The 15,445-nt window shown below is 40.3% G+C and overlaps 1 protein-coding gene across 5 annotated transcripts in view; it reads right to left on the reverse strand.

Annotated features, from left to right (window-relative positions):
* Window positions 1-15,445, reverse strand: part of INTS4 (integrator complex subunit 4) — a 145,480-nt gene that overhangs the window by 15,503 nt on the left and 114,532 nt on the right. For 4 of the 5 annotated variants that reach the window (XM_058306039.2, XM_058306037.2, XM_071218287.1 and 1 more), the window contains 4 exons: window positions 13,520-13,650; window positions 7,305-7,364; window positions 5,578-5,737; window positions 5,213-5,356 (listed from right to left, as the gene is read on the reverse strand). In XM_058306039.2, the coding sequence (XP_058162022.1) occupies window positions 5,213-5,356; window positions 5,578-5,737; window positions 7,305-7,364; window positions 13,520-13,650 (495 nt within the window). The remainder of the gene's footprint in view (window positions 1-5,212; window positions 5,357-5,577; window positions 5,738-7,304; window positions 7,365-13,519; window positions 13,651-15,445) is intronic. The other variant, XM_058306038.2, reaches the window with a different exon arrangement.

A 15,445-nucleotide genomic window follows, 5' to 3' on the forward strand; every position in this document is an offset into this window, starting at 1 on the left:
GTTATACTGATATCGTAAACAGTATTAACTCTCCTACTCCATGAACACTATTTCTTGCCATTTTCGTTTTCAGTATACAAAGTATTTTATATCCTTGATTAAATTTATTCTTAGATATTATATTCATTTCAGATGCTACTACAATGAAATTGTTTTCTTAATTTCATCTTTGGACTGACAATTGATTTTTCAGTATTCACCTTTTACCATGCCACTTTCTAGAACTTGATTATGTAGCTCTGAAACAGTTTTCTTGTGAATTTCTTTGAATATTCTATAAATAAGGTCATGTCATCTGCAAATACAGTTTTACTTATTCCTTTCCAATTTGGATTCTTGTCTTTGTTCTAACATATGTATTAACTGCTATAAAATTCTCTGTGAGCACTGTACTGCCTTTGCTGCATTCCATAAGTTTTGCAATGTGTTTTTGCTTTCATTTATCTTAAAGTATTTCCTAATTTCTGTTTTGATTTCTGCTTTGACCCATTGGTTAAGAGAGCACATATTTGTGAATTTTCCAGTTCTCCCTCTATTAATGTTTTCTAGCTTTATTCCATTGTGGTTATGGAAAATACTTTGTATAGTTTCAATTGTTTTCAATTTATTGAATCTTGTTTTATGACTTTTTTTTAAACCATTCTTAGCTCTTTTTTTTTTAAAAAAAAAAGATTTATTTATTTATTTATTTCCCCCCCTTCCCCCGGTTGTCTGTTCTCTGTGTCTGTTTGCTGCGTCTTTTTTCTTTGTCCGCTTCTGTTGTCGTCAGTGGCACGGGAAGTGTGGGCGGCGCCATTCCTGGGCAGGCTGCACTTTCTTTCGCGCTGGGCGGCTCTCCTTACGGGCGCACTCCTTGCACGTGGGGCTCCCCTATGCGGGGGACACCCCTGCGTGGCAGGGCACTCTTTGCATACATCAGCACTGTGCATGGGCCAGCTCCACATGGGTCAAGGAGGCCCGGGGTTTGAACCGCGGACCTCCCATGTGGTAGACGGATACCCTAACCACTGGGCCAAGTCCGTTTCCCTTGTTTTATGACTTAACATAAGGTTTATCCTAAAGAATGCTCAATGTGCACTTGAGAATAGTATATTCTGCTGTTGTTGGATGGCATGTTCTAATGAGAGTTAAGTCTAGGTGGTTTACAGTAGGGCTCACATCTTCTATTTCCTTTTAGATATTCTGCCTAGATGTTTGATCTATAACTCAAAATGGTGTCTTGAAAACTCCTACTATTAAGTAAAACCACCTGTTTCTTCCTGCAGCTCTGTTAATGTTTGCCTTATATATTTTTGGACTGTTTTTTAGATATATATATATATTTATAATTATTTTATCTTCTTGATCAGTTTTATCAATATATAGTACCCTTCATTGACCCTTCTAACAGTTTAAAGTCTTATTTTCTCTGATACTAGTTTATTCACCTCTGCACCTTTTTCTTTACTATTTGCACAGAATTTTTCTGTCTTTTCATTTTTAACCTTCTTATGTGTATGAATTTAAGGTGTCTCTCTTAATAGTATATAACTGGGTCATGCTTTTTTATCCATTTTATCCATCTCTGCCTTTCTACTGGAAAGTTTAACCCATTTACATCGAAGTAACTACAGATAATGCAGTACTTATTTCTGCCATTTAGCAATTTCATTTTTGCAAGACATCACTACTTCTGTCCCTCAATTCTTCCATTACTACCTATTTCTGTATTAGTTCATCTTTTTTAGCAAAACTTCTATGGTCCCTTCTTGCATATTTTTTCACATATTTTCTTTGTGGATACCATGGAGATTACATTTAATATCCTAGCTTCATATCAGTCTTTTTTGATGTGACAACAACTTAACATCAATTAAACTATGTTCCTATACCTATCTGTCCCCTGTCTTTTTGGTGTTCTTGTCACAAATTACAGCTTTTTATGTTGTATGTTCAAGATCATTACATTATATTTATATTTTAGATCCTGAAGGTCAAAAAAAGTAGCGTTACAAATCAAAAATTCAACAGTATTGACATTTATGTTTACCCCATGTAGTTACCTTTACCAGAGATCTTTTCTTCTCCACATGGCTTCAATCTATTGTCTACTCTCCCTTCCTTTTAATCTGAAAAACTCCCTTTTGCATCTCTTGTGGGGCCAGTCTGATGGTGAAGAACTCAAGTTCCTCAGATATTGTTTATCTGGAAATGTCTTAACCTCTCCCTCTTTGGCTAGATAAAGAATTCCTGAATGGCAATTCTTTTCTAGCACATTAAATATGTCATTCCATTGCTTCCATGGTTTCCAGTGAGAAATCAGTATTTAGTTTTATTGAGACTGCCTTGTATATGACATGTTGTTTCTCTACTGTGCATTTTAGAATTCTCTACTATTGGCATTTGACAGTTTGTGATTTGTCTTGACATCGTTCTATTTTGATTTAACTTGTTTTGAGTTCACTGAGCTTCTTGGATGTGTATATTCATGTTTTTTGTTAAAATTGGGAACTTTTCAGACATTATTTCTTTGACTAGTCTCTTTGCCCCTTCCTTTCATTCTTCTCCTTCTAGGACTCTCACAATATGTATACTGGTATATTTGATGGAATCCCACAGGTCCCACTTTTCTTCTTTCTTTTTTGTTTCTTCTCAGTCTGGATCATTTCAATTGTCTTATCTTCAAATTCACTGATTCTTTCTTCCTCCAGCTCCAATATGCTTTTTTTTTAACACCTTTGGGTATTGAATCATACCCTTCATATTAGGCATGTTCTAGTCCCAACCTCTGGTTCTGTGAGTGTGAACCCATTTGTGAACAGGACTGTCAAAGGTATTATTAGTTATGGTACAGCCAAACGGAACAAGGGTGGGCCTGAGTCCAATATGGCTGAAATCCTTATAAGAAAGGACATTGGAAATGGAATGAGAAGCCAAAAGTCAAATGAACCCAGAAGAGAAAAGAGAGGAAATTTGTGTTCACCTACAGTTTCCCTGATTTTCCACAGTTCTTTGTGATTTACTTTTTTTAAAAGTTTTTAAAAAAGTTTTAAAAACAGCCCCCCTGCTGTTGTTTGTGTTCACTCTCTGCTCTCTGTGTCCACTTGTTGTGTGCTTGTGTGCTGCGTCTGCTAGTCTTCTCTTAGGAGGCACCCAGAGCCAAACCTGGGACCTTCCGTGTGGGAGGAGAGGCACTCAATCGCCTGAGCCGCCTCAACTCCCTGGTTTGTTGTGTCTCTCATTATCTTTCCTCTTTCTCTCTCTTCTGTTGGTCATCTTGTTGCATCAGCTCACTGCACCTGCCCATCGTGCCAGCTCACCGTACTGCCTGTCCTCTCCAGGATGCACAGGCACTGAACCCAGAACCTCCCATGTTGTAGGCAGGAGTCCAACTGCTTGAGGCATATCCACTTCCCTGTGCTTTCCTTTTGAGACAGGTTTTCAAATGTCCTTGTCTAATATGTCCAAGGTTTGGTCTTTTTTTTTTTTTTTAAGATTTATTTATTTATTTCTCTCCCCTTCCCCCCCACCCCGGTTATCTGTTCTCTTTGTCTATTTGCTGCGTCTTCTTTGTCCGCTTCTGTTGTTGTCAGCGGCATGGAAATCTGTGTTTCTTTTGGTTGCATCATCTTGTTGTGTCAGCTCTCCGTGTGTGCAGCACCATTCCTGGGCAGGCTGCACTTTCTTTTGCGCCAGGCGGCTCTCCTTATGGGGCGCACTCCTTGCGTGTGGGGTTCCCCTATGCGGGGGACACCCCTGTGTGGCATGGCACTCCTTGCGCGTACATCAGCACTGCGCATGTGCCAGGTCCACACGGGTCAAGGAGAACTGGGGTTTGAACCGCGGACCTCCCATGTGGTAGACGGACACCCTAACCACTGGGCCAAGTCCGCTGCCGGTTTGGTCTTCTTTGTTGATGATTTCTAATGTTTTACTGTGCTCTTCCACAGGGGTCAGTCTCTCCTGTTTCTTTTATGTCTTCTAACCTTTTGCTGAGCATTGGATATTTTGATATTTTAATGTCTTAGCTCTGGAATTTAGTCACTGAGGCATCTGTTCCTTAAGCATGTATCTAGCCAGTGTTATGTCAGAGAATTCCTTGAATATCAGGATCTAAAAGCAACAAAAATAGAAACCTCCCACGTTTTAGCGTGTGCAAGTGTTCTCCTTCAGAGCTTGGCTGGCCTAACAACGAGTCTAGAACATTGTGTTTCTTAAGCAACTTCTTGTCCTTCTTGTCATGCGTTCATGACCCCAGGAATACTCTTGTTTACACAGATCTGAATTTCCCTTTTGCCCAAGAAACAGTCTTTCCCTCTATCCTGGTTGCTACGCTATATAGCAAAGCTGGCAATCCTTTGCCTCAGACAGCTGTAGTGTGACTGCTTTAATACAGCAATCCATCTGACCTTCATTCACAGGGTAAGGTCAGGCAATGGTGAGTCTGTGATGAGTATCCTGGTTCAGTCCACACACACTCATCTATGTACAAGAGTTGCTCTGCTCTCTCCAGATCCAGGACCAGGAACCCTCACTGGGAACACAGACCACCTCCAAACCAAGCCAGTGAAAGGGTGTCAGAAGGGTACCACAAGATTTTTGTACTATTTTTAAGTTGCCCTCTTCTCGATCGGACGCTCACCCTGTTACTATGACCCTTTAATTTTGTCCAGAGCTCTAAGAAAGATGGTTCTACCGGTTTTTTCTTGGTGTTTAAAGCTTCTTCTGTAAGGAAATGGAACCCTAGAGAATCTCTCTCTTTTGGTGATATCACTCTTCTAAGTTAGTGTTCCTATTGCATCTCTTCCATATTTCTAATATATCTGACAAGTGACTGCTGTTTCCTACCCATAAATGTTTTTTGCCAGCTAACCTACCCAGAGCCTGAAAAAATGTGCTTTTAATTAGTTTGCATGTAACCCTGCAAAGATGACGTTTTCACCTCACAATATGAAAAACGAAGGGTTGTATCATTTACCACACCCTTCCTAGGTGCCAAGGACTTCATCTCATTTCAGTGTCAACTGCAGCATCTGCGACTCAGAGTTCAACGTAATTTGCTCCACCCTACTCTGTAGCTGAGCTGGGACTCCAGCCCAGGTCCTCCTCCACAGAGGCTTGTTCTTCCCTCCCTAGTTTCTACTCCCCAGGTACAGATTACCAGGGTGTTAAAGTTAAATCTTTAAGCAGAAGGTCAGCCTAGAAGCTCCATAAGGACCCAATCCTGACAGACCTGGACCTTCACAGTGCTCTGGGGATCCTGCACATGCTCCAAGGTTGCATCGACATCCAAGGCCACCACCAACCCAGATGTAAACCTCAAAGGGTTGTCTGACTCGCCTGCTGGCTCAATGATAGTGGCTGAGGCTTTGTGGATCTGTAAGCGAGAAGAAAACATGATGATTCGGAAGCCAGGACAACCCTGGGCAACAAAACATGATCCCTCCCCTCCTGTTTCCTGCTGTACCGGGTTAGCGCGTGGCTCAGTCAGAGTGAAGATCCTATCCCAGCTGGCCCACTGCCCAGAGAGCATCACCAAGGTGAGCAGTTTTGCTCTCTAGGCAGATGTGGCCCGAAGGGTATGGCAGAGGTCCTTACCTGTTCTGGAAGGGGGAGGTGAAGGAAAGGACTCTGCCGCAGCATCGTCTGTAGAATTTTGACCACTTCTGCAGGTTTGGATGTCATGAGTCGGGGCATAAGGTCAAGAAGTTTGTCCACAAAGCTGTCCTGGAGGTGAGGCAAGTCGGCGATGAAACACCTGGAAGAACGAACAGAAGCCACTGACGGTGCGTTTATTCACCAAAGGCCAGGCCCGGGGGGGAGGAATAACGAGTGAACTCTGCCAGCTCAGTACAGAGAAGTCATGGTGCATGGCAGAGACCAACACATGCCCCCCAGGCCACTCACACCTTACTGACAGGATCACCGTGGGAGCCTCCATTTACTGAATACCCACTACATACCAGGCATACTCTTTAAGTGTTTTACACAGTCCGTCTTATTATCCTAGCAATTCTGTGTACTTGGGAATTATTGTTATAATTTATAATTTACATATTTTTTATTTTATTTTAGGAGGTCCTGGGGATTGAACCCGGGACCTCCTACGTAAAGCAGGCACTCAACCACTGAGCTACAACCATTCCCAATAGTCATTAATTTAAAAAACAACTTTTTTTAGGAGGGAGGGACTAAGAATTGAACCCAGGACCTTGCACATGGGAAGCAGGTGCTCAACCACTAAGCTACATCTGTTCCCCATTCGTTAATTTTGAAAATATGTATTTTACATCTTCCAAGGACCAAGTACTATTCTAGGCACTGGGAACATAAACGTAAGCAAAAGAAAAAAACATGCCTGTCTTCGTGGAGCTTATATTTATGTGATAGGACTGAAGTTGCATTGATGCTCAGAGACATTAAATTATTCACAGCTCTGATTCCACAGTGCTTCTGCCTTGTACAAAATGACAGTAAAAAAAAACCTAACCAAAGGAAGTCATGAATTTAATTCAGATTCTAAACCAGGATCTGAAGTTTGCTTTTACCATTTACTAGAGAGCACCACCTGCTGGTGGACGGTGACACTGCAGCCCAGCCTTATAGGATGCTAGCAACACCCAATTGTTAAAAGAATCAGAGCTATGGTCATACACACCTCAGGTTTGGTAAAGTTCATGGGGGTAAAAACAAAATAAAATATGTTATAAGAAATAAAATCCCATATAAGACTTAGAGTGCTTTAAAATCCTATAAATGTCTTCCTCCCAATATTATATTACCAGCACAGCACAGGTCTGGTACCACCTTGACTCCCACTTCTTCACCAAGCTTTCCATTCATCTACTGAATCTGTCTTAACTTATTTGCTTCATAGAGAACTCTGAGGAAACATATATTCTACAAAATAAAAGATACCTTCAGAATTATGGAGCAATTGTTTGTAGATTATGGAGAAATATAAATTTAGTGAGAAAAACAGAGAAGTCGTGATTTTTAAACAAAACGGACTGAGTGTATGAATTTTCCCACACAATACTTGTCTTTTGATGGCCTAGCCTAGTGATGAATCCAAATGATTCCTGATGTTTTTATTATTCAGTTGTACATTTAAGTTTGAAGTTCTAACTTTAAGAAGTTTATTGAACAAACAAAATGACCAAATGCACTGCCCAAATAAAGGCACACTGCCATAAGATGATAGCTTGGCTGCATGGACTAAACTAGGAATCCTGGTTTGTGATTGCTCTACTCTTGTTTCCTGTAGGTTTTACATCCCTGCATAGACAAGATTTAATAAACCAGAAGAGTGATAAAATACTTACCTCTGAAAAAATTCCACTTCCTGTAAGAATTTTTCACACATACCAAATAAGGGGTCAACTCTGTAGAGAAGAAATGCAAAACAATAATAGATAACTCACTTATGAGACTGGCAAAGTGAGGACTGAAGACCACAGCCCCAGAAACCTAAGCCGGCATGACAGGAGAATGAGTATATTTACACTATAAAAATGATCTCATGGATTTGGGAAGAAATATCTGTTAAGATCCGAAGGTCTGATTAAAATACTCTAGTGCCCATTAGGATCAACAAATATTCAGGATCAAAGGCATGCCGCACATGGCTTCAGATTCACGAGGACATAGGACAGGAACCACAGCTTGGAGAGAGTGCATTGTCATGTTCATCTTTTGTGGGACTCCTAGCAGCCACCACATATATAGCTGTCTGGGAGATTTATCTCACAGGTGACTGACTGCTCAGGTGCAAAGATACGAGATCCATAGATTTGGGACCATGTGGCTTAGATGCCTCATGCTGCACAGGTGCCAACAGCTCTTGTACAAAAACAAGAGCACGGACTTCAAGGTCCCACAGAGGATATGCCCAAATACAAGTATCATTGCCCAAATGATGCCCAAAGGTACAGTGTCTGAACCAGGAAATTACAGTTAATTTATAATTACTCCCAGTCTAGACACAACTTACTACTCAAGAGATCATTTTACCAAAGAAGTGTTGCCTAGTAACATAGTTGGCATGCTACCTTCATCAGGTTTTCGGGGAAGAGACCTAGAAAGGTAATCAAAGGTCAAATTCTTATGAAGTAGAAGAGCTTTTGTTATTCCTCCGATTCCCACAAACAGTGTACTACTTCTCTTTCTTGGCTTCCTTGGCCAAGTTAACACTTATTGCATGCCTATATAATCTAAGCAACACACTAAACCATGTAATTTACTAACCACACAAAATTTTCTTTTGATCTTTGTGCATTTTCTTTATCTTGTCTGTTAATTTCCACATGAGGGAAGCAGATTTGGTGCAATGGATAGAGCATCCGCCTACCACATGGGAGGTCCAAGGTTCAAACCCAGGGTCTCCTGACCCATGTGGTGAAGCTGGCCCATGCATAGTGCTGATGCACACAAGGAGTGCCGTGCCATACAGAGGTGTCCCCCGTGTAGGGGAGCCACACGCGCAAGGAGTGCGCCCCGTAAGGAGAGCTGCCCTGCGCGAAAAAATAAAAGTGCAGCCTGCCCAGGAGTAGGGCCACACACAGGGAGAGCTGACGCAGCAAGATGAAGCAACAAAAAGAGACACAGATTCCTGGTGCTGCTGACAAGAATACAAGCAGACACAGAAGAACACACAGTGAATGGACACAGACAGCAACAACTGGGGTTGGGGGGAAGGGGAGAGAAATAAATAAAAATAAATCTTAAAAAAAAATTTGTTTAAAAAAAAATTTCCTCATGAAACTTACAACTTATTTTCATTAATGTATTATTCATTCTAAAAAATGAAAGCAAATACTCCTCCCTCATATAAAAACACACAAGAGAATGGTTTCAAGGTTTTTTATAGGTTGGTTTAATCTTTCTACTAAAACCAACTCTGGACGAAAGCAACAGCCATGTGAATTCTTTTCCTAAAAATATAAAAATAACACTTGAAACTTCTTCACCTCTCTGATCAACTATCGTAGTGGAAATGAAATTTATAGTTCGGAGGGTTAAGGCCAGCCAAGCAGGGGCTTGAAGGAAATAAATTTGGCCAAGCAGTGCCACTTTTTAGCCTTCTTTCATAGAGCCAAGTTTGGAGAGTTTCCAACCAGTAAATTCCAGAAAGATTTTGGAACTCTCCTCAAACCCCAATACAGAGCAGGCAGCCTCACCTACCTGATACTTTGGTATTCTGATACTTTGGTGTGAGGAAGGAAAGCAAAGAAAGAATGAGGGAAATCAAGTTGGATCATTAAAGGAAGCGATCCCTTACATCTTTAAGGACAATCAAATATTCAACTACAACTGCTGGGGAAGCCTACATCAACTACCAATTTAGACTAGAGTTTCATTTGTAAGTATGAAAAAGCAATGGAAAATTAGGAGGTGTTATAAGAATAATCAGGGGAAACGGACTTTGGCCCAGTGGTTAGGGCGTCCGTCTACCATATGGGAGGTCCGCGGTTCAAACCCCGGGCCTCCTTGACCCGTGTGGAGCTGGCCATGTGCAGTGCTGATGCGCGCAAGGAGTGCCGTGCCACGCAAGGGTGTCCCCCGCGTGGGGGAGCCCCACGCGCAAGGAGTGCGCCCCGTGAGGAAAGCCACCCAGCGTGAAAAGAAAGTGCAGCCTGCCCAGGAATGGCGCCGCCCACACTTCCTGTGCCGCTGACGACAACAGAAGCGGACAAAGAAACAAGACGCAGCAAATAGACACCAAGAACAGACAACCAGGGGAGGGGGGGAAATTAAATAAATAAATAAATCTTTAAAAAATAAATAAATAAATTTCTTCTATTACTTGTCACAATAGTTCAAAAAAAAAAAAAAAAGAATACTCAGGAGCTGGAAGGAAGACCAAGCAGCACCTTCACAATAAGATAAAGTCAGGCAGAGAGCAAACTTTTAAAAAATAAGTCAGTGATATTTAAAGAACAATTTGAAAGGATGTAGCACTGATAAAAGAACAAAGAAGAGCCAAGCAGAAAGCACCCTTAGAAATTAAAAATAATAATAAAATTAAACCACAGAATCAATGAATAGTAGAATGATAAGTATGAAAATTCAGATGTTAAATTAAAATAGGAAATAGAGGAATTTACTCACTATATAGTATAGGAGAACAGAAATTAAAAGTATGAGAGAAAAGAAAGTTAGAGGGAAAACAGATCCAGATGATCTGATATCCAGTATAAGAGATTGGAATTGATAGAAGAATAATTAAATAATGGAGGGAAAAAAATCTCTGAGCTGAAAACAGAGTTAAGACTTCAAAGTCCTACTGAAGATCAGCAAGAATACTGAAAGAAGACACATACCTAGACATATCCCTGTGAAATTTCAGAATTCTAAAACAAAATTGTAGCAGTGTGATATTATTTATGAATTTTTTTTAAAAAGAGATATTGACTATGTTTGTAAACTGGTCTTTTCCTCTGGGCATGATACCTTTTGATTGATTTAAATTTAAGGCTTACATATACTTGATTAAATCAAGATTAGGGCTTTGATTCAACCACGTCAACAGGGCATGCAGGATTGAGTCCCCACCCCCTTGGTGGGCTATATAAATGGACGCTCAATCAAGAACTCAGAAGTAGATACACAGGAGAAGAACACAGAGGAAGAGAGAGAGCTCCAGAGACACAGAAGGAGAGAGAACCTGTCATCCCCAGGAAGAGAGAGGAGCCATTCACCTGATAGTCTACAGGTGACCTTGTGAAAAGAACAGAGCATCTGACTGAGCCCAGAAAGAAACAAGCCCTCCAGCCTACAGCTGAGATCAGAAGACGCTGGATCCATGGAGCCTTATGAGGAAAGAGGAAGGCTGAACACGCACAGTATCACCAGCCATCTTGCGTCAACACGTGGTAGCAAACATTTGGTGAAAAAGTACCTCTTATGGTACCTTGTGGTGGACTCTTTGGGGCCTTGTAACTTAAGTTTCTACCCCAAATAAATACCCTTTATAAAAGCCAACAGATTTCTGGTACTTTGCATCAGCACACCTTTTGTCTGACTAACACAAAAAATTTACAGCTTTGAGCCAAAAACATAAGCTACCTAAAAGGGAAAAGAACAAGACTAACATCAAACATCTTAACTACAACATTAAATACTAAAAGGCAACATATAAAACAAAGAATTTTAAAAAGGAAACTATGATACAAAAAAACCCTGTGAGACAAATTGGAGCTAAATAAGTTTAATAATGTAGTTACAAAGATTAACAGTTATTTTAAGAAGGCATTCTTAAAATGAAAGGTACATTATGGGAAGCGGATGTGGCTCAAGTGATGGGTCTACCATATAGGAGGTTAGGGTTCAATCCCCAGGGCCTCCTGAAGGCAAGCTGGCCTGTGCAGTGAGCTAGCCCATGAGGAGTGCTAGCCTGTGTAGGAGTGCTAACCCATACAGAAAGCTAGCAAGATGACACAACAAAAAAAGACACAGAGGAGAGACGATAAGAGACACAGCAGACCAGAGAGCTGAGGTGGTGCAAGAGACTAAGCACCTCTCTCCCATTCCAGAAGGTCCCAGGATCAGTTTGTGGTGCTGTCTAAATAGAAGGCAAGTAGACACAGAAGAACACACAGAAAATGGACACAGAAAGCAGATCATGAGTGCAAAACAAGGGGCAGGGGAATAAATAAATAAATCTTTAAAAAAAAAAAAAGAGGTACACTATGAACAATATGACAGAATGGAATAAATAAAAGCACACAAAGTTTTCATCTTGGTCTTGAACACAGAGAAGTGATTATAGATCCTTTTTTTATACTGATAGGTAAATTTGAGTGTTTACTATGTATGTGCTAAAGAGCATTATAAGGGCTTTAGATATAATAATCCAATAATCCTTATAACAACCTTATTAAGATAGACATAGGTACCACTATTATTCCATTGTAACTTATGGGAAACAAACTCTGGCACAGAAGTGTCAAGTAATGTGCCCAAGTTCACAATGTTTGCAACAGTGGAATCAAGATTTGAACCCAAGCAATGGGGCACCTCTTAACCACTACACTGCCTCGCATTTGAATGGGTTAGAATAAGGGACAGAACTTTCAAGCCTCTGGAGGAAAAAAAATCTATCTAGCAAAAATCAGGAAAGAAAAAAACAGGGACAGGGAGAAGCAGCAGCCAGCAGAGTTTCATATAGATGGAAAACACAATGTGAATAAGACCAAATCTATTAGTATCTTTATATAATGACATGGGAAAATGAACATATTATATACAGTTTGAAGAAAGAACAAAGTGTATGTGTTTTCTTTAAATAAAAAGTATAGATGTCATTCACAAACACCTCTTTTTTTCAGCTGTGACTAGCATCTAGTAGGCAAGAAACATCTGTTACATGAATGTATTGATATCTCTAACATTAAATCATAACCTGACTTTATCACATCACTATCAAGAAAAGTAAAATAATATGCAGAATGTTCTGACCTAGTATTTTTAAGTACTTACTTAAAGACTTCAATTATTTTCTCTGTACCACTTTCAGGTTTACAGAGTTCTTGGACTATGGCTGTGAATTGGCAATTAGTTATATAAGTACTGAATTACATTCAATCTATGATCACTCTTAAGATGCACCTTTATTTCAGGAAGGAGTAAGAAACAAAATATACTTTAAAGCAGGGGTTCTTAACCTTTCTTGTTCCATGGACCCCTTTGCCAGTCAGGTGAAAACCACAGACCCCTTACTAAGTCCACACTGTACTATATATTATTTAATAAATATATCAAACCCATACTAACACATCCCCACAAGAATAATGTCCTTTTTTTTTTTTAATTTCAATTCAAGCTTGTGGATCCCTTGTTAAGAACCTCTGCTTTAAATCAAATTATGGCATACCATCAAAATATCTGATTTCAGAGATGGCAATTCTCATTATCAGAAATTTTAACAGCTACCATTACATCTAATTCTTACTATACCAAATGCCATGCTAAGTCCTTTTATGCGTATTATCCCACTTATTCGTCAAGGAAACAGATGACACATAGATGTTATCATTATCCTCATTTTACAAATGGGGAAAGAGGCATAGAGAGGTCATAATCAAACAGCTAGACAGTGGAGAAGATAGGATTTCAACAAGGTAGCCAGACTCCATGGTACATTCTCTTAATTTGTCTACACTGCCTGAGAGAAACCTTACTAGTCTCTTCAGTAGAGATAAGGTGTTTCCTGGTATTAAATTCTTAAAGAAATCTATCAAATGGAACTATACAAAATGTCCTTATTACCAGATGGAATCTTGTGTCTTGCTGTATAGGCAAGAGAGAGCCACCAGAGGGTTTTTAGTAAGGAGGAGAAATGATCAGCTCTCCAGGGATTTAATTTGACCCAAGAATAGAACTTGGAATATCTGGGGGAAAAAAAACTGAATAGATTGCATATCTTAGCAAAACTTTTGTAAATATCTATTTACCATTACCCTTAGTGAGATCTCTGAATGCATTTGGAAGCGTCATTGAAAAGACTATGCCATCCCTTTTGGCCAGCCCCAGGTCTTACCCTCGAGTAGTTCGTGCAGTTACTATAAGTTGCAAGGCTTTGGCCTGCAGCCTCATGTGATGTATGATCACCACCTGCTTATTCTCCACACCACTGTACATGAACTCCATTTTGTAGGTCTCTTCCATGATCTATAAGAAACGGAAGGAAACAGATACAGTTTAACCAATTGGGCTCCCATCTACCATTTAGGAGGTCCAGGGTTTGATGCCCAGGGCCTCCTGGTGAGGACAAGCTGGCCCACGCTGAGTGCTGGCCTGTGCAGGAATGCGGCCCCGTGCAAGAGAGCCGCCTTGCCGGGGAATGCCGCCTCGCGCAGGAAAAGCCACCCCACGCAGGAGTGCGAGCCGACACAGAGAGCTGGCACAGCAAAATGACACGACAAGAGACAGAGAGGAGAGAAAATAAGAAGACACAGGAGAACAGGGGAGCTGAGGTGGCACAGGAGAGTAACTGCCTCTCTCCCACTCCGGAAGGTCCCAGGATCAATTCCCAGAGCTGCTTAATGAGAATGCAAGCAGACACAGAAGAACACACAGCGAATGGACACAGAGAGGCAGACAATGGGGGGAACGGGGGGAACAGGGGGCAGGGAGAAATAAATAAAAATAAATCTTAAAAAAAAAGGAGATTAACTATTAGTAGTAAAAATATCACAATAGTCTTACTTGAGAGCAACAGAATTCTATTAAAAGATCTTCTAGGAGAAACTCAACTGAGAGGTTTTTTAAATGCTTACGCTTTAGTTTTGAACTGAAGTTTTTAAATGCACACGCTCTAAGTGTCGAGAGAAAATTGTATGGTATGCATGCTTCATGAAAAAAAGACTTTCATCTGGTCATAAAATCATCTTAGTCAATGATGTGAAAGTTTAATCACTGATGAAACTGTAATGCCCTGTTTGTTACCCTAAACTGTCTTATGCGAACAAACGAGTATATACTATATACAGAATTTCAATGTCCGGGAAAAAATCTTCAAGAATTAAGCATTAGAATTAATGTATATGTTAATCATTACATATGTTAATTGTCCAGATAGACTATTCTAGGGGCCTGTTTTGTCTGAAGAAATATAGGTTTGGGGAGGAAATAACTACGAAAAACAATCTCTATGAACCCAGTCCAAGCCCAGTGCATCTTTAACTCTTGTTCAATTCTATGCAAATCACCTACTTCCATCCAACTGAGCCTTCTCTTCCCTTGTGTGCCTGTGTCCTTCTGGAGGCTAAGTGGTCAGAGAAATGCTCCAGACTCTCCTACTACTTACAGTAAGACAAATTACTTACCAAGTATGGTACATCCTCAGCTTCCCTATCTATAAACAGGGAAGAAATAATACAATCACAAAATCTAAAGATTTAAATCAAACACAGAAAGGAGGCGTGGAAAGTGCTTAGTATGGTATCAGGTACAAAGCAATGGTAATTCCTTTCCTCTCTTCCTTTCAAACTAAAGCTCGTTGCTGCCACCGAGGCCCAGCTGGGAGTTCTCTACAACATGAAGCCATATTGTAGGGCTAAGAGGGGGCCTGGATCAGGTGAAAGGTTGGGAATAGCAGTGGAAAGAAAACAGACTCTGTGTATTAGAGGATCTGGGTTCAAGTTCAGACTCCAATACCTGCAGCTCTATGAATTTAAACTTGCTGAGCCTTATCTCCTCTGTAAAATGGAGTTTAAGTATTACAGGATTATTGTGAGGGTTAACTAGGATAATAAATTTGAAATAATGTGAATTTTAATGTAACAATCATATCTCCAGCAGCTTTCTACTCAGTCATAACCACTGGGTCACGTAAAGATTCACTACTGGGAAGACACGACACAGCACCTAAGAACAAAGGGGAACTATTCAAAGTTAAAGAGAAACACGCAAGGCAAATAAAAATAAATACTACTTAATGAAATGAATGGAAACCCTTGTTAAC

This window comes from Dasypus novemcinctus, chromosome 10, assembly GCF_030445035.2.
Source record: "Dasypus novemcinctus isolate mDasNov1 chromosome 10, mDasNov1.1.hap2, whole genome shotgun sequence".
NCBI classification, from domain to species: domain Eukaryota; kingdom Metazoa; phylum Chordata; class Mammalia; order Cingulata; family Dasypodidae; genus Dasypus; species Dasypus novemcinctus.